The sequence below is a fragment of the Pholcus phalangioides genome, unplaced genomic scaffold, assembly GCF_987345545.1.
Source record: "Pholcus phalangioides strain wild (caught in Gottingen) unplaced genomic scaffold, Ppha-v1.0 ptg000017l_1, whole genome shotgun sequence".
NCBI lineage: Eukaryota > Metazoa > Arthropoda > Arachnida > Araneae > Pholcidae > Pholcus > Pholcus phalangioides.
Window position 1 is genome coordinate 40,537,073 of NW_028301610.1, and position 22,224 is coordinate 40,559,296.

Here is a 22,224-nt window from a genome sequence, read left to right on the forward strand (position 1 = left end):
TTACAAACTTAAAAGAATTTCTGGTTTTCAACCCTCCCCAGGGCCAGGCTTAGGAATTTCGCGGCCCGGTGCAAAAAAATTGTTTGTGGTCCTCCAAACATTTTGTGTAGTCTCTTTTTGACTAATAAACTTTTTGAGTTATGAACATAAATCTTGAGGAGGGAAAAAAATCATTCAGGAAGAACTTGTTTTTTTATTATTTCAAGAACGTGTTGATAGTTGGGATCGTAATCAAAAGAGCCCAAAATTTTAGGCACTAAAAATGGTTGAAATACGCAGGCAAAAAGGCACTAAGAATACCTAAGATAGGAACTAAAACGGCCATTTATAATTTATGGAAGGAAGGAAATATAACTAAAAACTAAGGTATTAAGGATCCAGAAACTACCTGAAAAATTGGTTGCACTTAATCTGTTTACTATTTCAACTAGAGCTTATAATAACTGCATTATTATCCAGGTTAAATTAATTTTAAGTCCAAAATAAAGTATTTGAGGTCCCTCGGATCAATTCCAGGGTCATCATTACCAGATGCAAAGCCGGAAGAGAAAATGATCAATGGGGCTTCGAGTTGCAAATAATTCACATTTATTTGGAATAATCACTATCATTTCTATAGTTGAAACATAGCTACCTCAGGGCCGTAACTAGGATGTTTGCCGTCTCCACAACTTTAAAATTTGGTAATTTTGTAATGGTGTTCTTTGTTCCCCCGTAAAACTGTCACCTCCTAAATTTTGCTGCCCCCCCTCTAGTTATGGCCCTGGCTACCTTGTTCTATTATAGTGAAAAAAAATTATATTCCCACATATGTGGGACTCCTCCAAGCACGGAGCCCTGTGTGACCACATCTGTCACACACCTCTGAAGATGACTCTGGTCAATTTAATCGAATACCAAAAAATATGTATGTAAAATAAATAGCCATGGTTGTTTGCAGTGCATTTATGGTGTAAAAACACAAAATCAAAACAACATGGGTCTCTGGAGCGCTGTCTTCTCCCACTTTGCCTTGGGTGAGTCATAACATTAACTGATGTCTTCTTGAAACAGTCATCAATCAGCTGTACATATACAATGTAGTCCAATGCCTGAGCGACACCTAATGTTAAACATGTGTAGAAGCAAAAATTTCTAATTTCCCTCTGCTTGCCTAGCACAGGCTGCATTCATCTGAAACACTATGACCAACACCCATGGCCTCCACATGGGTGGGGCTGACAGGGCTTCAGCCGGGGACCCCGAGATGATTCTAACCTTCTTTTCATGCAATAAATTCACTTTGGGGCCTGTGAAACATCTGACGAAGAGGCCCACCAAATATCTCAGCCTGGGGGTCTCCAAGCCACTTTCCACGAGCCCTTCTATAGTGAATATATACCATCCCTTTCCGGCGCGGTGTCCCCATAGCGAAACCACCTTTTCAAAATTCCATCAAAAAATAACTACTTTTCGCACAGTAATCATTTAAATCTTATTAAATAGCTTAAGATTTAGATTTTCTGTCAGAGATGGCAGCATCATACTGGTTTTGTTTTGCAATTGGTAAAAAAATCTGCCATTTTCTCTATTTTTATGGTGCTTGTTTTAAAATTTATTTCCTAATAAAAAAATTTTTTTTTTCAAAAATTGATAATTGTTTTTTATAGATTTTGCCCTATTTGTTGAAATCAAGCCATTCAATAAACTTAAGAATAGTTTAAAATCAAATTATGAAAGTTTTAAAAAGGTGATTCCATACTGAGGACACTGCACACCTAGAGCAATGAGATACACCAAGTGACGTCAGTGTGAAACCACCTCTCTTGAGACGAAGCTACCTTGTTTTTCTTCATTTTCTCCCCTCTTTCTTGTTTATTAGAAAATGGGTGACAGCAGCAATGGTGTTGAAACATCTCACATGTGTATTTGTGGTGGAAATTTCGGGGGTTAGAATAGAAGACACAACATATGTTATTTTTTTGTCCCACGCATAACCATTCTTTCATTCTAGTGGTTTTAGAGCAGCTTTTTCTTTTGACGACTACTTTCTATGCTCTCTCTACTGCTTTAATTTTATTTTCTGGAATTTATTTCGCCTTGAGTCCCCCCCCCCCTTCACAACCGATTATTGGGCATTTATTACTTTTATTGGTGGTGAAATGCCTATAAAATTCCTAAGTACAGTTGAAGCAATATTATACTAATTTCAGAGCTTCTCTCTGATCTGGAGTCTAATGCATCTGATGATACACCAGATAAAGAAAATAAAACAAAGCTTACTGCATGGATTATCACGAAAATGATGCTGATGCCCAATGCCTTGCCCAATGCTGCCCAATGCCTTGATCCTCTCGACAATTTCATATGGTTCAGGAGAAAAAACCAAAACCCAGATTTCAAGGAAGAAGTGGGACCATCTCAGTAAATTCTACCAATGCCGGATACATCGCCAATCTTGATGTTCTTATTGTTTTTTTCAGTGCCACTGATGGAAAATTTGGCATTTCGAATAAATTTATATGCCACTCAAGAAGGAAAATTTACACTGCCATCTCATTGAAAAAGATTTACCAGCTATCAATATGCTTATGTTGATCATTTTGGCCTACAAAATCGCTAGAAAGGGAATTTTTCAAACAAAATGTTGCTTTTCCTGCATTACACCCTAGGGAAGTTTTCAGTGTTCTAGGTGTGTGGTGTCCCCACTGTGCGACTACCTGTTGTTCGCTGGATTTTGATGAAAATAAAATAATAGTTGCAAAACATATTTATATGAGTCCTATGTATCAAGTTTATGAAGTTAGTTCGGCCGAAATTTTTTTTTTTTATATAGTGCCCCTCAAAGGGATATATAGCATAAAAAAAAAGATGGTAATTGTCCTGGGCTCCATGGCTGGATCCCTTTCAGTTCCACCCTTGTGTGGGCCATGGTCATATGCTAACACCATCTGGTCAAAGTAAAGTTAACTCATGGCAACATCAAGTTCCCAAGCTGTCAGATCATCATCTTGCCAAATTGTTCATGTTTAAATGGAGCTGGAAGGGAGGAGGAACTTTTTGATGAAAATTAATACTGAGAGTTGGAAAAATATTTTAAAAAAGCATTTCTTTCGATTTCAATGCTCAAAAAATACAATTTTTTTCATATTACGGCCTCTGAAATGCACCAATAAACTTAAAAATATGTTGAAATAGGCATTTATATGGCAGAAAAATTTCAAAAAGGGCATTTTTTACGAGTTAAAAAATAGGCAAAAAAGCATTAAATACATTTTGCCTGAACTTCTGAGCTGTAGTACTCAAACATGATATACTGAAAGGGAATTGCATTCAAATTAGTTTGACAAAATGTATAAATGATTAATAATAATTAGTATGGTCCACCTGCTTACACTTCATCATGGCTCGAATCATATTGAACGGACATACATTTCTGATAAATATACTTTTAAACCGTTTCATCATCTTTATCAAATATATGTTGCAGTTCGATAACTTCCATAATTTTTTTGAATTTTTATTGCTGTTTGTAAATAATAGAAGTAAAGGAATCAAATACTGGGATTCCCAAAAATAAAAACATTCTGAAACACATTAGAACTGTGTTTGAAAATGTAGATTAATTTAAAGTTACTACAGTATATTCCGTTTAACATTCCCACTTAGAAAGTTTTCTTGCTTAGTACAACTTATTTTCGTAGTCCTAACCTTCACTAACACTTCTGAATTTTTCCATTTAAAGTGTTTTCCCATGCCTACAACCAGGGGCGTCGGAAGTGTTTTGAACCTGTGGGTGCCGGTCTTGAGATTCATGTAGGAAATTTCGATTTTTGAATCAATTCTGTGGGTGCTTGGACCCGTTCTACAAACTTCCGTGGGTGCTCGAGCACCCACAGCACCCCCGGCTCCGACGCCACTGCCTACAACGTTTTTCATGACAAGTTTTTGAAAAAACTATTAGTGGGATTCACTGTATATGAGCTCTTCAATGTTATTTTACTTATGAAGGTTTTAACAACTGGATGTTCCAAAGATATATTTTGGAAAGAGAGAAAATTCAACTGCCCCTGCAGGGAATCGAACCCACGTCCTTTCACTTTCCGGGTGAACGCCCTAGACCACTAGACTACAGAGACACCGAATCTCTCAATCTTTCCTTGGAGCTCGTGTACACTGAAAGGGACCGTACATGGATGGCCGGACCAGACTCAGGCCAAGCTCACAACTGCTGACGCTGCCACCAGATGGCGACTTACACAAGTCGTTGTCACAAATAAAATCAAAGATTATAATCTCAATATATTTGAATATTCAAATTTGAAATTCAAAAAGATGCCCTGGTATAGGCTGTCAAATATTAACAACACTGGTTGCAATCAGCCTAAATCCATGGGTGGAAATATGGGGGGCATGGTATGGCTCCCCCCAGTGCCAATGATGGAGCCGACTGATCTAATGTATGTATATATATGAATAGGTATATCATCATCATGCCCCCCCCCCCCCCAGCCATTCATGTCTATTTCGCCTATGCTTAAACCTTAGATATAATTAATTTAATAGTAGGCAAATACATTGTCTTATCAGAAGTTCTGTAGTAAAATTTGTCAAAATTTAGAATTTACACATTGTATATCCATCTACCAGAATAGATGAGAGAATGATTCAGATGGTGGTGTTTATGCAAGCCTCCCTAGGGAAGCATCACAGTTCAGAGGTTCCCAGGAAGCCATGTAATTAACACTCCAGAGGACAGTGGAAGTTGCCTCACTCTGGGGCAGTCACCATCTAGAGATGTCCATGCTACAGACCAGATGGTAACTTCAACAAGAGGGGAGGTTTTCAAGGGGGAAAAACACTAGATTTCTTTTGTGGTGCCTTTTTTCATTTGATTTCCTCATCACGTTTTTTTTTCTTGCTTAATATAGCCCTGTTATTCTTTAATGGCAGAAAAAAAGGCCAGACTTTTTTTCAGCGTTGAAGAACGCGACCCCCACCTGCATACACTCTTTTACTCTCTAAAAAATAAGCTAATGTCATACCTAATAACACTGAAAACTTTATTTTTAGTGTTATTAGGTATTATTATCCTTTCAGAATCAATAATAGTTTAATGGGAAAAAATTAAATTTTAATCAAAAAATTTCCAAAATATCTGCTGAGATAAGAAAGGGTTTTGTTTGGAAAAATTTTGGCCTTGAAATTTTGCGGCCGAGTGCGACTGCACCTTTCGCACACCCTAATGGTCTGGTCCTGCCCTCCTCCCTAAATTTGAAAGCATCAATTATTATCATTTAATATCATTATCACTACATCTGCTTTTGCTATTAAGTTAGAGCAGTGTTTTGGAAAGTGGGCATCACCAATCTGTGCCAGGGGTGCCGCAACAAACTGAAAATATTGATCTGTGTGCCTATTTATGCTTTGAAGTGGTTCTTTTACAAGGAAAAATATCTACCACACAAACTATTCTGGGGAGCCACTGATGAATCATAAATTGGGCAAGGGAGCCCTGGGTGACAAAAGTTTGAGAAATACTTAGTTATATCATTATTGGTACTGCAAGGCATTGCCGTTACTAGGATTTTTGCCTCCCTAGGCAAATATTATTTTGCCATACCCACGACTTTAAAATTTGATAATTTTATACTGGTGTTCTTTGTTCTCATCTAAAATTGCTGCCTAGGGAAGTTGTCTGCCGCCCTCTAGTTACGGCCTTGCTGCAATGCCGACCATTTTTGCTTTATTCACAAACCCATTACTCTAGAACAGAGGTCTCTGTGAACAAGTAAAGAGTTTAATTTATGCTGTTATTAAAAATAACCACACACATATTTTTCATAATAACCATAACATATTTTTTCATTTATAGTATGGAGGGATCTGATTTATGTTTTGAAATAGTGAAAAGAGCCACTGCCGGTTTTGTATATAGTGAAGCAGTTGCAAGGTAAATAATTATTGATTACAATATCTTTTGTACATGAAGCTAAAATTAAAATTCAATTTTACTGTTTGGTGAAACAGAAACTTATATTAAATTATATAATTTCATCACAGATCATGAACATTAAAAATGTAAAATTATAATTTATATGTAATAAATTGCCGCCTGGCAGTCGAGTGGTTAGGGAACTAGCTTCTCACTGTGCAGGTCTGGGTTCGAATCCCCGTTCGAGCATGGATGTTTACTAACACAAACAAATTCCCTAGACGGATCATGCTGATCCCTTGGGAATACGTGAGGATCACATTATTATTATTATTATTATTATTAATCAGGCCCCCACGTAAATATTTCTTCAAGAAAAATATGGGTAATAGAGATCCCTTAAATATACGACATCACAAATTTATAAAAAAATAATTACCAAAAGTGAGAAAAATTGTCAACTATGTGTTAATATTGTTAATGAGTGGGAAATAGGGAGCTACTGCAAATTACAGTATGTTAAAATACAGGATCCATTGAAAAATTAAACATTTTTACGAAAAAAATGTTGGAATGGTCAGAATACATGAAATTACTAAAGCAGTGAATTCGTAGATTATATTAAATGTAAGGGAAGGTAGCATTTCAGAAAAAACAAAAGCATTATCAAATTAATTTAATCAAATAAATGAAAAATCTGGTGATAGCTGTGTGCATGTGTTGTGATATTGGTCGTAAATTTTATCCATCAGTCTCAATTTAAAATCAGTTAATTTGTGATCGAAAATTTACAGAAAATACTTATATAATATATAACAATTTAGTTAATGAAATGTGATTTTCCAATATAATTTGACTTGAAAAGCTATGGCAATAACAAATATTGATGAGCTTCCTAAAAATACGCTTTTCAATTGCACATACTCTTATAACACAAAAACAATGCAAGTAGTCATTCTGACTGCAAGTGACTTTGACATGTGATGAAACCTGAACAACTAATCTCAGAAAATCTAAATTTTATGACTTTTCTCATATTCTTGGTGCTTTTGAAATCCCAGAAGACGAATGTTCTAGGTTTCTTGATTAAGTGGTGAATATGCATTCTACCAAGAGACACAGTAGCAATTAAAATTATCACCATAGAGATTGTGTATTAATACGATTACAAAACATCTGAAATAGATAAATTATGCAAAAATAAATATTGAAAGAATAGATGTTTTGTTGCTGCATATGCTGCTTTCAATAGCCATTTTGCATCATTTGAAGGTGCAGTTTAGAAGAATCTTGCTGCCACGTGTTATTTAATTTACAAGATGTAAAATTCTCGATAATAATCTTTAGGAGAATATTCTTGAGAATATTTTCATTGAGGAGAATATTCGAGAATATTCTCTAGAGGGGCATTACTATTATAAATAACTTGAGAATATTCTTACAAATTCTTGATGAGAATATTCTGTTATTTATAATATAGTTATAATTATTATTATTTATTATAACTATAGTTATACATGAAATTACTAAAGCAGTGAATTCGTAGATTATATTAAATGTAAGGGAAGGTAGCATTTCAGAAAAAACAAAAGCATTATCAAATTAATTTAATCAAATAAATGAAAAATCTGGTGATAGCTGTGTGCATGTGTTGTGATATTGGTCGTAAATTTTATCCATCAGTCTCAATTTAAAATCAGTTAATTTGTGATCGAAAATTTACAGAAAATACTTATATAATATATAACAATTTAGTTAATGAAATGTGATTTTCCAATATAATTTGACTTGAAAAGCTATGGCAATAACAAATATTGATGAGCTTCCTAAAAATACGCTTTTCAATTGCACATACTCTTATAACACAAAAACAATGCAAGTAGTCATTCTGACTGCAAGTGACTTTGACATGTGATGAAACCTGAACAACTAATCTCAGAAAATCTAAATTTTATGACTTTTCTCATATTCTTGGTGCTTTTGAAATCCCAGAAGACGAATGTTCTAGGTTTCTTGATTAAGTGGTGAATATGCATTCTACCAAGAGACACAGTAGCAATTAAAATTATCACCATAGAGATTGTGTATTAATACGATTACAAAACATCTGAAATAGATAAATTATGCAAAAATAAATATTGAAAGAATAGATGTTTTGTTGCTGCATATGCTGCTTTCAATAGCCATTTTGCATCATTTGAAGGTGCAGTTTAGAAGAATCTTGCTGCCACGTGTTATTTAATTTACAAGATGTAAAATTCTCGATAATAATCTTTAGGAGAATATTCTTGAGAATATTTTCATTGAGGAGAATATTCGAGAATATTCTCTAGAGGGGCATTACTATTATAAATAACTTGAGAATATTCTTACAAATTCTTGATGAGAATATTCTGTTATTTATAATATAGTTATAATTATTATTATTTATTATAACTATAGTTATACATGAAATTACTAAAGCAGTGAATTCGTAGATTATATTAAATGTAAGGGAAGGTAGCATTTCAGAAAAAACAAAAGCATTATCAAATTAATTTAATCAAATAAATGAAAAATCTGGTGATAGCTGTGTGCATGTGTTGTGATATTGGTCGTAAATTTTATCCATCAGTCTCAATTTAAAATCAGTTAATTTGTGATCGAAAATTTACAGAAAATACTTATATAATATATAACAATTTAGTTAATGAAATGTGATTTTCCAATATAATTTGACTTGAAAAGCTATGGCAATAACAAATATTGATGAGCTTCCTAAAAATACGCTTTTCAATTGCACATACTCTTATAACACAAAAACAATGCAAGTAGTCATTCTGACTGCAAGTGACTTTGACATGTGATGAAACCTGAACAACTAATCTCAGAAAATCTAAATTTTATGACTTTTCTCATATTCTTGGTGCTTTTGAAATCCCAGAAGACGAATGTTCTAGGTTTCTTGATTAAGTGGTGAATATGCATTCTACCAAGAGACACAGTAGCAATTAAAATTATCACCATAGAGATTGTGTATTAATACGATTACAAAACATCTGAAATAGATAAATTATGCAAAAATAAATATTGAAAGAATAGATGTTTTGTTGCTGCATATGCTGCTTTCAATAGCCATTTTGCATCATTTGAAGGTGCAGTTTAGAAGAATCTTGCTGCCACGTGTTATTTAATTTACAAGATGTAAAATTCTCGATAATAATCTTTAGGAGAATATTCTTGAGAATATTTTCATTGAGGAGAATATTCGAGAATATTCTCTAGAGGGGCATTACTATTATAAATAACTTGAGAATATTCTTACAAATTCTTGATGAGAATATTCTGTTATTTATAATATAGTTATAATTATTATTATTTATTATAACTATAGTTATAATATTGTTGAGAATATTCTCTGGTAGGACTATTTTTATACATTACTGGGGAATATATTCTGTTATCAAAAATAATAAGAATTATTCTCAAGTTATTAATAGTAGTCCTTCCAGAGAATATTCTCAAGAATATTTGTAATAACATTATAATAAATAATCTCTATAAATAACTTGAGAATAATTCTTATTATTTTTTATAAGAATATTCTCTAGTAATTTATAGTAGTAGTCTTTTGAGAGAATATTCTTTGTTCCCGATCTCTCCTCAATGGGAATATTGAAGTTTGTCGCTCACAATATTGAAGCTTGAAAGCAAGAAAAGCAAGCGTGGCTGAATTGCACAACTTTTAAAGAAATATGAGTGATACAAAATTTAAGTGTATGCACATTGAAAAAAACAACAGTTCTGTAGCTTTTTAATGAAGTTGATTGTATCAGAATAACTTCCTTTGTCAATGAACTTTGGTTTTACTCTTTGCTTTGAACTAATTTCTGAAAATGTATCTAATTTTAAATAATTTTCTAAGGTTTTCATCTAACATCTAAAGGTTTCTGAAATCTTTATAACCAAACTTCTAAAACCTGTCATTCATGACTAGGAGAATATTCTGAGAATATTCTCAGTTTCTACCTAAAATATTTAAAAAAAATTGGTTTTTTTTTAATATTTTAGATAATGAAGACTAATTTATACTTCATAATATAAACAAAATTGATAAAAAAAACTTCATTATTTAAAAGAAAAATTAATATTCTCGATTATTCTTCAGTTTTTACATCCAGGAGATGTTCGTTCTCCGAGAATATTCTCTGGAGAATATTCTCATCTCACATCTCTATATATGGGTCTTGATGCTTTTATTCTGTTTTTGTGAATATCTACAAATATCGGGAGTTCTTCTGTTCTTTAACATATAAATTGGGAACTGTATTCATTGAAATAATGTTGCATAACAAAGAGCTTCTTCAAAGAAAAGATTTTTTTTTTTTTTTATATTATACTGAGAGGTGAACTCGGAAAGAAAAGTTCCCAGCAAAAACTAGTAGACTTTTCTTTCCAAGTTCACCTCGGCATAATGTCCAGAAAAAAACTGAGAAAAACCCAACTCAATCTTGCAAAGAACTTCATTTCTCATGATTTTATCAGCCATTAGCACTTTCGACTCCGTAATAAATTCACCCTTACTTTCAAGCTACTACCTCTTCTGTTTGAAAATTCTAGGTTTATTCTTGAACTGATGAGAACATTAAACCTGATGTAAAGACATGTTGCCTAGTCATTTTGATATCAAATCCTAATTTGAAGTAACATCACAATTAATTTTTTTACATCAATTATGGACTCTATTGGTGATGAAGAAATATTTAATTGTCATTACAATGAGACCAAATCATAGAGAATTTCCACCAAATTACAAGACTACAACAGCAGCTTTTCTTTTTTTGTTCTCACTTGAGTTTTTTCCTTATCTATCTCAGCTACCACAAACATTTTAACACCCAAGTTTGTTATGGGTTATTTTATAAGCAGGCCCATGAAATGTTTTCAAATAATTTCTCACATGCTTTAAGTATTTTTCTTAGTCATGGGTACCCAGCTTCTTTTTTTATGTGTGGCTCATACTTGTGAAACTTCCCTCAAAAGTTTTTACATCTATCCATATACACTTCTTGATCACAAATTACTTTCTCCTTTACTGTGAAAAATACTTTCTATAAATATTTGAAGCAGGCACACCCCATCAGACCAAAAAAGAAAAAAATCAAAACAAACAAAAAATTATTACTCATTGCATGCTGATCTTCTTTTATGCAAATCCCTTCATGACAGCCAATATTTTGCCTTCTTCAGTAGCAAATTAAAACTCATGTAATTCATGTAATACATACAAATATGCACAGTAGTGATTGGAGAAATAGTGATTTTTACAAAATGTCAACAGTAAAACAGTACAGTCAATAGAAATTTTAATGTAATAAAAAAATGCTGACAATTTGTTACTCTCTATCACATTATATTCACATGCTACAGCTTAACTGTGACTCTTACATATTTTAATTTGAATTATAAGCAACGGCCAACAGCACAGCTAAGTGGCAGCAAAAGAGGGAGAAAAAGCATTGCAGTAAAAAAATTTAAAACTATTGTAAATTTATTTATATCATACATTCTGTTTATAAATCAGTATGTCATTATATATCTAATTAGAATAGTGTATTTTATTCACAGCCATTATTTTAGACAAATTCTTGAAGCCATAAACTACTGCCATAATAATGACATTATTCATCGTGATATCAAACCACAGAGTGTCCTTATGGCCACCAAAGAAAATTCCTCTCCAGTTAAGTTGGGTGGTTTTGGTGTAGCTGTACAGCTTTCGGGTGATCATCTAGTTAATCCAGGTTAGTGAATGAATTTTTTTTTTATTGTTATGGGCATTAATATTGTGAATTTTATCAGTTTCACATGTGGTTAAAAGAAAAATATTAAGATGTGTTTAAAAGTCATCAGTGTTCTTCATTTTTGCCAGTCACGAATTTGTGAAAACATTTCAGAAAGACATTTCAAAACAACATATAATATACTACCTCACTATACTGGTGGCCATAATTGAAAAAAGAAAATGGTAAAAAGTATTAAAGAGAGAGAGAGAAGACTGGAAATAAGTTGGAACTTCAGTAATCACACTTAAAATCCAGACAATAGTAATAAAAAAGTAATACAATCTGTATGCTATGTCCTTCTGATGATATTTTATCATGATGCATCACCACAGTTGACACCAATCAAATGTAATCAAACTGTAGATTAGTGTAGATTTAATTCAACCCTTATTTCAGTCGATCACAGAAATAAAAGAGAATTCATAAACTACAGTCAAACCATAGTGAATTAGACACTTTTGGGGCAAATAGCTCATTATTCACATATATAGTTATACAAAACACAGTTCAGTTGATTTCTTTATGCAAATAGTATAGAAATTTCTTATGTAAATTTCAACTGAATGCACACACTTTCTACATGTTATGTACAAGCAGGTGAACAAGTTAACAACTGAATAGAAAAATTCAACTTAGGGAGTATCATTTAAAATGTATTACAAGATTTAAATAAGCATTCAGTTGAGCAGTTTCATTAACTAAAATGTTATCAAATTATTTGATTTTTTTTCCATCATTAAGAATTGAATAGAAATAAAATCTCTCCACTTAACCTGTTCATCCTCTCATCCAGTGTACAGAGTTCCTACTGTATCTGTGTTCTAATATTATAACTCTATCTCTTTTACCTCATTGTTGATTGTTTGTTCTGTTTTACGATTATAAACTCATTTTTAATTATCATTAAGGAGACTAAAATAATAAAAGTTCTTTTACTGATTGTTTTTATCTTTGTTTTTATGTTATTTTAATTTATGATTCATCTTTATTTCAATCTTTTTAATATTTAGTCATTTTTTGTTTTGTTCATTTTATTTAAACAAATGTATATTTTTCTTTCTTTTTATTATCATATATCAGAAAATGAACTCGCATTGTATTGCAAAAGGTTACAAATTGATGCTTCTCAAGTTTTGAAATTTGACCCGATGGGTAAGGATTTATTGCAACCATAAAGTATTGATTGTGAACATGAAGTTCAAATGCTTCCATCTCATCAATTTAAAATATATAATTTGATCGTTTTTCCTTTATAATAATTTAAGCCCTATTTCTACGTGGTGTGTGAATTGGCATACACTCAATAGTATGTAAGTTTTCAATAAAATTCAGCCTTTTCACTCTTATGTTTTCTGATATCTTGCACTCGTATCACAGTTTACTAAATACCTAGAAAAACTACTGATATATATTACAGCAATATGTCAAAGTTATGCAATAGGTGTGGTCAATGATGACCATGTAGGTTCTTGTTAAATTTTGCATGCAAATATATATAAATATTTGATTATTGGAATCTAAATTTAGGAAAAACACATTTTTCTTTTTCACTACTTGCCTTGTGACTGTAATATGGTCGTTCAAATAGCATATTCTCTAAAATCTGTGCAAATGAACATTACTATGCTTTAAATATTTTGGTAACACCCTGGTTCAGCAAAACAATAAGTTTCCTGCATTCAGAGACTAGAAAACAACTTTCAGTCATGAGTCAAAATAAATAGTGAGCCATAGAACAGATGAATTATAGTTAATGAGCCACGCATTATATAAATTTTTTTAAGACAAACAGCAATGTTGTACCTATACAAAAACTAATACAAAGGTCACAACAGGCAAGCTGCCTAATAAGGTGACTGAAGACAACTGTGAAACTAACTAGTCCGCAAAAATAGCAAATGTCATATATGCCTTGTGATTTCATATAGATGTGTATTCTAAATTGCAGCAAAGTTTTCATCCTTACAGCTTCCCAGAATATACTGTAACCCAAGGCTCCCACATCCTGTAGCAGAACCCCTAGGGTAAATCTTTGCCTGGACGGAGGCCAGATTTTTCATTTACCCCTGTATAATGAATTAATATTGTGAAAAAAAAATTAAAAATATACTAGTCCCCAGTGCTGGGGCCCTGTCAGCCTCACCCTTGGGGAGGGAAGCCTCTTAAAAATCAGTGTGGTTTCATCATTTACATCACATTTAGTATTCTGATTGGCAAAGCCAGTCTTGAGAATCACATCACATTCAGTATTCTGATTGGCAAAGCAAGTCTTGAGAATCACATCACATTCAGTATTCTGATTGGCAAAGCAAGTCTTGAGAATCACATCACATTCAGTATTCTGATTGGCAAAGCAAGTCTTGAGAATCACATCATATTCAGTATTCTGATTGGCAAAGCAAGTCTTGAGAATCACATCTCAGAAATAATACAGTGATTATATTTGAATTTGAGGAATTCACATTTTACCACATGCCATTGTGTAACTGAATTCACATATAATTTAAGGTATATTAGTTATGCTTATCCTTTTTTGCAGCTCCAATATATTGGACAATATTTCCATATACCACTTTGAAATTCAACTCCTTTGAGATGGTGTTTTAAAATTCATGCTCTTCCTTAAGGCTTTCAGAATATTTTATGGGTTCTTTTAGTATGATTTTTCCAATGCTTTTCATAACATCTTCAGTCACTTTGACTCATTCAGATGCCAGTTATGAATGACATGCAGTACTTTTACCTGAGCATTCAGACCTTCAGTATGATACTTCCATAACATGAAAATTCAAGCATTTACCATCTTCACTTAAAAATATGGAAAAGAGATAGCAGCACAAACAGAACATAAAACCAGCACAACTCTGACAACATAAATACATCAGGGGTCACACATGCATTCAGAACACACATTCCAACATGTACTGATTTGTTAGAAATTCCACAGAAGAATGTGTATGAGGTGCATGTACTGTTAACTAGTCTGCCACTCTCTCTTAACCATACTTTTTACTTTTATCTTTCCATAATTTGTTTATCATTTTCTGTTACTGCTGCAGCCATCTTGAAAGTATTTTGAAGATAATGTGCTTTTAAATTCATACATAAATGTACATAATTTGTAGTCTTTTTGGGGCTTTCAAAAGGAGACAAGTTATCTCGGCATTGCAGAAATACAAAGCATCAGGTCAGGTGAGATATCTTGTAAATGGCAGTAAGAGGTTTGAAGAATATATACGAATATATAAGTTTTAGGGAATAATCTTTTACTGCAACCACTTAGCTGGGCACTGGCCTGTTGTTTCTGTATTACATTGTATTTCATGCATATGTCTATTATGCAGTTAAAATTTATGGCAAATGATTAGAAAGTTTAACATCTGATCAATACAAAAGTTTTAATATTTGAAATTCATGATATTCTGAGTTTAACTGCAGTAGATATAGATATTCACAATGGCAGTAGTCTACATTTATTTTTGTTTCTTGCCAGTTAATTTAATGTTTTTCTTAAATCTATAGGTATTCATAAAATATATTCTGGTTTATTGCAGGTAGAGTTGGCACCCCTCACTTCATGGCTCCAGAAGTTGTGCAGAGGTTGTCTTATGGCAAACCTGCTGATATTTGGAGCTGCGGAGTTCTTCTTTATACACTGCTCAGTGGGACTCTCCCATTCATGGGGACCAAAGAAAGACTTTTCCAGAACATCTGCAGTGGACGTCTTAATGTACGAGCCCACTGGGAAGACTGCTTCCCACAATGGCTAGTTGCTGTTTTACTATCCTTGTTGATTTCTATTCAATTTATCTCAAATAGTTGACACTAAGCTTAAAAACAGCATGTACAGTGAAACCTAACTACAATGATAAATTTTTTCAATGCTGTTTTGAATTTCCTTTAATCTGTTGCTAAATTCTTTTCAATGCAACAGTATTTTTCTTGCAATGAATTATTCTCTATAAGCATAGGCATGCGCAGAATTTTCTCGAGGGAGTGTTTTCAGATTTTTTTTCCTTCTGGGGGTTTACTTTTTTTCCTGCAAAATAACACTACAATCTTGGCTCAAGGGGGGTTAGAACTCCAAAAACCCCCTTTGCGTACACCAATATCTATAAGAAAGTTACACAGGTGAGGTGAACCACTACAATAATATTTTTTTATATATTACTAGGACTTGTCTTTAATTAAGCTTGGTCTAATCAATCTATTAACTGGGTTGGTTAACCAATCAATTGTTAATCACAGTTTAAAATTTTAGTTGAGTTAATCAACTGGATCAATTGAATTAAAATTTACATGAAAATTTTGTGATTCAACTTGATTTGTTTAACACAACACTGATTAAATCATATACCTATATATATATAAGCATATCGGATGGATGAACATATTTAAAAATACTTGAATCAATATTTTGATCAAATTTCTTGACAAATACAAGTCCAGTTCAATGAAAACTGATGATTTCAATTTCAAATTGAGTTAGGAGTTTCAGAAGACAAGACTAAAATTTATTGTCTCCATTATAAACATTAGTTTTTATTATTCTTGGAAGCATCAGTTCATTTCCTCACAAGCACCATTTGGGAGGAGTTTTTAGGGAAACAAGCAACTGTATGATCCAAGGTAGTTTCAAAATTAGTGACTAACCTAAAATAACCAATTTTTTAAAAAAAAGGGCAAAATCCAAATGAAGAAATTCCAGGTTTAGGCAAAATATGTTCAGCATATTAAATTGCTTCAAGCGGGCAGCCTTAATAATGGTTAGAAAAACCATTTGATTCAAATTTATTACTCAGTCAATCTATTAAAAAAAATTCATCAACCAGTTAAAAATTTTAATAGATTCCCAGCCTTATGTATAATCTATTTTAAAAAAAGGTCAACAGTCTTCTCATTTAATATGCAATAAATAATAAGAATAGTTAACTGAGATGACATTTCATTAAATGGCTACATAACTTAAACCTGGAAAAGAAACCCACTAAAATCATCTTGTTAGTGGACAACTGTAAAACATACTAATTAGTGCCCAATTTATAGAATGTTAAAGGTTCATGGCTATCTTTGTAGCATCGGGGGGCCTTGGGCAAACTAATGTACTGGGGGCCCAGCCTGCTGCAATTAATGTTGAATTATAATGCAAGATCATCTTGGGGTTCCCCCAGCTCACTGCCTGGTTATGCTCATTTCTCCTCCCCCTTATCTGCCTATGAGCAGACATATGTAAGATCATGACAATAAAAAAATTAATCCCATCTGAATCCAAATCTGATGACCTCCTTATGAAAATTTCTTAATTTACTCAAGCTTTACATACCTACCTAATCAAGAGCTGAGCTGCCACATTATACTAAGACCAACTCATTACTAGTCTCACATCATTCCAACAATATAAGGTATATTGTTGGAATGATGTGAGGTGTGATGATGAGAGTGATTGTAGGTAACCTACATCACTAGCAGTCGCACAGGTGTTTCACAGTTTTTCAAGGAGATTGCATCATCTCTTTGCTAGCTGCCATCAACACTGAAGATGTGTGCCTAGCAATAGATAAAGCCTCTACCACCAAATTGACTAGACCCTATCAAGATAACTCTAAAAATGTAAGAAATTCAACATTGAAAGAGGCATTTGTGATTAGGAAATTTAAAAAAAAAACATTTTTAGAAAGAACGTTAAAAAATATGCTAAAAATGCATTTATGATATTTAGAATGGAACTCTGGGCTATATATGACATGGAAAAAGAGATAATAAGAGCTCAGTGCAAACTAAATTGACCCAGAAGAAAACAGTCCAATCAATGGAGGCTCAACTGAGTTTTTTCTAAGCTCAATACATATCATGGCCACAGAAGAATGACTTCATTCCTATTTATGAGTCAGCTTGAAATTTGTAGAAGATCATGAAGTCTTGAAAATTGACCAAGTGAACAAAGATATTGGATTACAGTGGAACTTTGGTTGATGAACATAATTTGTCATGTGAGTAATCCAAACCACTTGTATATCTAAACAATTTTTTTTTATCACTCGAATATCAAAAAAAAAAAAAAAAGAAATAATGGGAACTCAAATAATTCATTCCAAAATTGTTTATTCACATAAAAATGACTGAGAAAAATAGCATTTAATCAATAAAAAACACAATAGCAATGCAGTCGATATTCGATATAATGACCCCCTTCTCTCGTCCTGTTGGAAAACGAATGTTATATTGAGAGGGTTGTTATATCAAAAGTAAAAACTTTTATGATAGTCATTCTATGAAAACATTTAGGACTTATCCTCCCTGCTGTTGTAATGGAATGGTCGCTGTAACGCGAATCGACTGTAATACGATAAGCAGGAGTGTCTTAAGTAAGGGTGCAAGGGGTGCGGTGCACCTAGGCAGCAGCAGCCTAAACTTTTGTGTAGACACAGGACCATCGTTTGGGGAGTATGACCCCCCCCCCCCCAGCTTTAGAAAATACACTAGAAATGATATATACATATATATATACACATACATTGAGTACATGTTCTTTGCACATATATAATGATGTACAAATATAACGACATTTTTACTTAGGCCACAGAATATTGTTATAGTGAGGTTTCACTGTATTATATCATTGATTTTCACCAATATACTATAAACGCTGGTTTTCATAATTTTGGGAAAAATTTGAAAAAAAATAATGTATTCCAAAATAAATCAATTAATGCAATTTAAGTGTGTTTAGTGATGGCACTGATTCATTATAATGTGCAAAATACCTGAAACTTTCGGAATAGGATGCACAAAATTTAATTCATGAATTCTATGGTACACTATGAAGGTTAGAGTGGGGACTTCTGGGTATCATTTGGCTGATCAATTGTAATATAAGGCCATTGGGAGATTGAATGTAGTTAAAATCAGATAAGAGAAACCAGATGGTTGATCCTGAGTCTTTCATTGGTTCATACATTCTGGCAACAACTTCTAACAAAAGATTCAGCAGCCAGAAGGTTCAGCCAAGAATAGTCAAGAGCTACAATGAGAAACTAAGACCAATATTTGCTGTAGAAGAAGTGCAATATGATACTGGCTACTGTGAGAGGAAGACTTCATATAATTTGTCTGGATGCAAAGTGGCCAGTCATTTCTGTAATACTCATCTCTTGCTAAAGGAGGGTGTGGTTCGTTTTGTTTAGAGAAAACCTGGAACACTTGCTATATTATCAATAAAACATTGATGAGGGAGATTCTTTACGAAAAGGAAGTGTTTGCATTTCAAATAACTACAAACAATTTGCAATTACCACGTACTGGTGGCTGGCTAAAGTTGATTTCTGTGGTTTTCCAAGGTCTAGGTACAAATGCAAGCTCTCTAGGTACAAATGAGAAAAGTCTCTCAACAGAGAGCAGGCAGCCCAGCAACACTATACAAACAAAACACAAAAATGTGCACATCTGCAACTTGAAAGGTAGATGCTAACACTTCTCGAATACATGACATGTGAGCACTTTATACGTTATAAATACATTGGGAACACACTTACAGGGCCGGTCCTAGAAATTTGGCTGCCTAAGGTGAATAATTTTTTGCCACCCTTTTATATGGCTGTCTGAAAATGGTTTTTTTTCTTCATATCTATCACAAAGTGTGTGTGCTCCCAAAGTGTGAGTTACAACCCCTGGAGAGAGATGGGTTACATCTATGATTTAGGACAGTAGTTCTCAAACTTTTACCTCCTGTGGCTCCCTTGCTGTAACAACATTTATCCATTGCTTCAGAGAATAGTGTAAAAGAAAAACCACTTCAAATCACTAAATAGGGAATCATCAATGTCAACAGCCCATTGTGATTTCCTTGATGAAGGTTGGCAACATCCCTAGGAGCCGTTGTGCACACTTTTGAAACACTAGTCTAATCCCATATAGAAAGGACAATATACATTACCCAAAAATTTAAGGAGTTCTTTGTCAGAGACTAACTTGGCACTAATATTGTGTCATCATTTCTGGTGATATTTTGTGTTGTCAAATTATAATAGGAGAACAAGTCGGGTCAAAAAAAGCAAAATACAACATTATTTTTCCACGAACGAGCAATCTCCATGAACAACAGATTAGAGGAGGAGTGGGTGGTTGAGGATGAGGTAGAGGGTGGTAGTGATGGGGGTGTAATAATTGGGGATGGTTAAGGAAATGGGGGAACAGGGTGTGTAGGGATTTTTTGTGTTTCAAGTGCTGTTGTCTTCCTGGAAGAAAGATTAGCAATATTTGAGACGTTTTTAACATGTAAAAAGTCCCTGGACAGAAAATCATGTGATGGGAACTAATAAGGTAAGAGCGAATATTAACGAGAGTCTGTTAGAGTATTGGGATATACTGTTATCTGCTCAGGAGGGGGGTTCAAATGTGACAGTGATTCCAGTACTGTCAAGTGGTAGTAGGGCATTTAGGAGTAGGATCCAACATTTCAGTTCAGGCCTGAAGGACATTTGCCCCTCTCTTGGAGTCATGTTTTTGGAGCTTCTTGGTTTCACTGATACATGGCTTCATTGGGATAGGATTCTCCTAAATAGAAGTGGGGTTCTGGGGTTTTATGTAATATTGTTAGGTCAGGTGTTTTATTCCCAAACCAGGTAAATGGGAATGTGGGTAAGTTAATGATAAGGATATCAGTTTGACGTTGAACTACCCATCTCTGACTTGGATGGCTTCTCGATTGACACTAAATCACTGGGCAAATTAAAATGTGTGCTAATAAATGCCAGGAGCTTGGGCAATAAGAAAGATTTTTCGAAACTATGGTAGCTGAGAAAGGTCTAGACCTTGTAGCCATTACAGAATCTTGAGCAAATGATGGGATTAATCATTCTTACACATCTGAGAATACGATGCTTTTTAAGAAATAGATCTGATAAAAAAGGGGGTGGAGTCTTGATTTATGTGAAATCATGTTTGAAGACTAGAGAGTGTAACATGCAGAGAACTGATATTGAAACTAAACAAAAAGTGCCATAAGCTTATTGTTGGAGTTTCCTATTACCCACGGAATTGGGGTTCAAACTACATTTCCAAGCTTCATGAAGAAATTTTGTACATGTGTAAACATAAGAGGGTAGTAATATTAGAGAATTTTAATTATCCATTCATTGATTGGAAGAACCTGTTGGCTAAGGATCAATATGAGACAGATTTTCTTGAGTTTGGTGCTTGATAATTTCTTGTATCAGCAGATATCAGAAGCTACTAGGGGCATCTATATTTTGGATTTGATTCTCACTAATTCCGAGGATCTTGTTGAACATGTTTTGGATGGAAACAAGTTTTCTTGTAGTGATCATAGGGTTACTAACGTTTTTCATAGCTTCTTTGTGGATAAACAGAACAATAAAAGAATGATTCCTTGTTTTGGAAGAACCAAATTTGAACTTTTGAAGGAAGGTTGGGGTTAATTTTCAAAGACAGGTTGGTAACAGTGGGAAGAATTCAGAACAAAACTCTCCTCAGTTTCGCACGATGTTCGTAAAAAGTGGGTTTGTTCATCACATCCCCCTTTAGTTCACAGATAGTGTGCGTAATATTTATCTTGAAAAGAGAAGGGCATTCTGAGAATACAAAAGTGGAAGAAGTGACCTGTCATCATTTACTGAAAAAAGAAGGGCATTGGAGAGGATGTAACATCCATCACCCTCTCCAATGCTAACAACAATGGATATAAGGGGACAATTGCCCCTCTCTCAATACCAGGATGTAGGGTAGCGAGCAATGTAGATATGTGTAGCATTTTCAATGACTTTTTTGCGTTTACTTTTAATTACTTGAGAAGGTGAAATCCAAAGTGTGGATGTGTCATGGGCTGATAAAACTCTCAACCATATTCAAATGAAAGATGTGGAAGTTCTTTAAAACTTCTAAAATATGTATGTGCAAGCAAAGCACTAAGACCAGATGATATTTATCCTGGGGTCCTTAGGGAATGTGCAAATAAACTGTTGGGGGACAGTTGCACACATTTGCAAATGTTGTGTCGCTGAGGGTATCATTCCAGGGGATTGGAAGCTTCCTAAGTGGTTCCTATATTTAAAGAGGGCAGTAGAGGGAAACTGTGTCAAATTATCATTCAGTGAGTTTGATGAGCTCCCTTTCAAAAATTTCAGAAATTATTATCAAATGGCAATTGGTGAAGTGGATAGACTGCACCAGCATGGGTTCAGTAAGCGGAAAGTCATGTGTAACCAGCCTTCTTTGCTTCTATGACCATGTGACTAAGGCTTTGGGATGTGGCAAAAAATTTGAAATGGTTTATCTTGATTTCCAGAAAGCATTCGATCGAGTTCAACATGGTAAACTCTTGAAGCCTTTACATGAGATTGGGATTGGGGGGCAAAACTTGTTGAATTAGATAGAATTGTGGTTGAGAGATATGTCACAACTGGTTATGGTGAACGGGGAATGTTCTGATTGGACAGGTGTGAAAAGTGGAATCCCTCAAGGAAGTGT

At 33.7% G+C, this 22,224-nt stretch overlaps 1 protein-coding gene across 2 annotated transcripts in view; it reads left to right on the forward strand.

Annotated features, from left to right (window-relative positions):
- The window catches only part of LOC149073239 (peripheral plasma membrane protein CASK-like), a 429,829-nt gene that overhangs the window by 193,244 nt on the left and 214,361 nt on the right, over positions 1 to 22,224 (forward strand). The window contains exons 4-7 of one of the 2 annotated variants that reach the window (XM_089247410.1): positions 5,855 to 5,932; positions 11,522 to 11,697; positions 12,820 to 12,891; positions 15,294 to 15,469. In XM_089247410.1, the coding sequence (XP_089103536.1) occupies positions 5,855 to 5,932; positions 11,522 to 11,697; positions 12,820 to 12,891; positions 15,294 to 15,469 (502 nt within the window). The remainder of the gene's footprint in view (positions 1 to 5,854; positions 5,933 to 11,521; positions 11,698 to 12,819; positions 12,892 to 15,293; positions 15,470 to 22,224) is intronic. The other variant, XM_089247411.1, reaches the window with a different exon arrangement.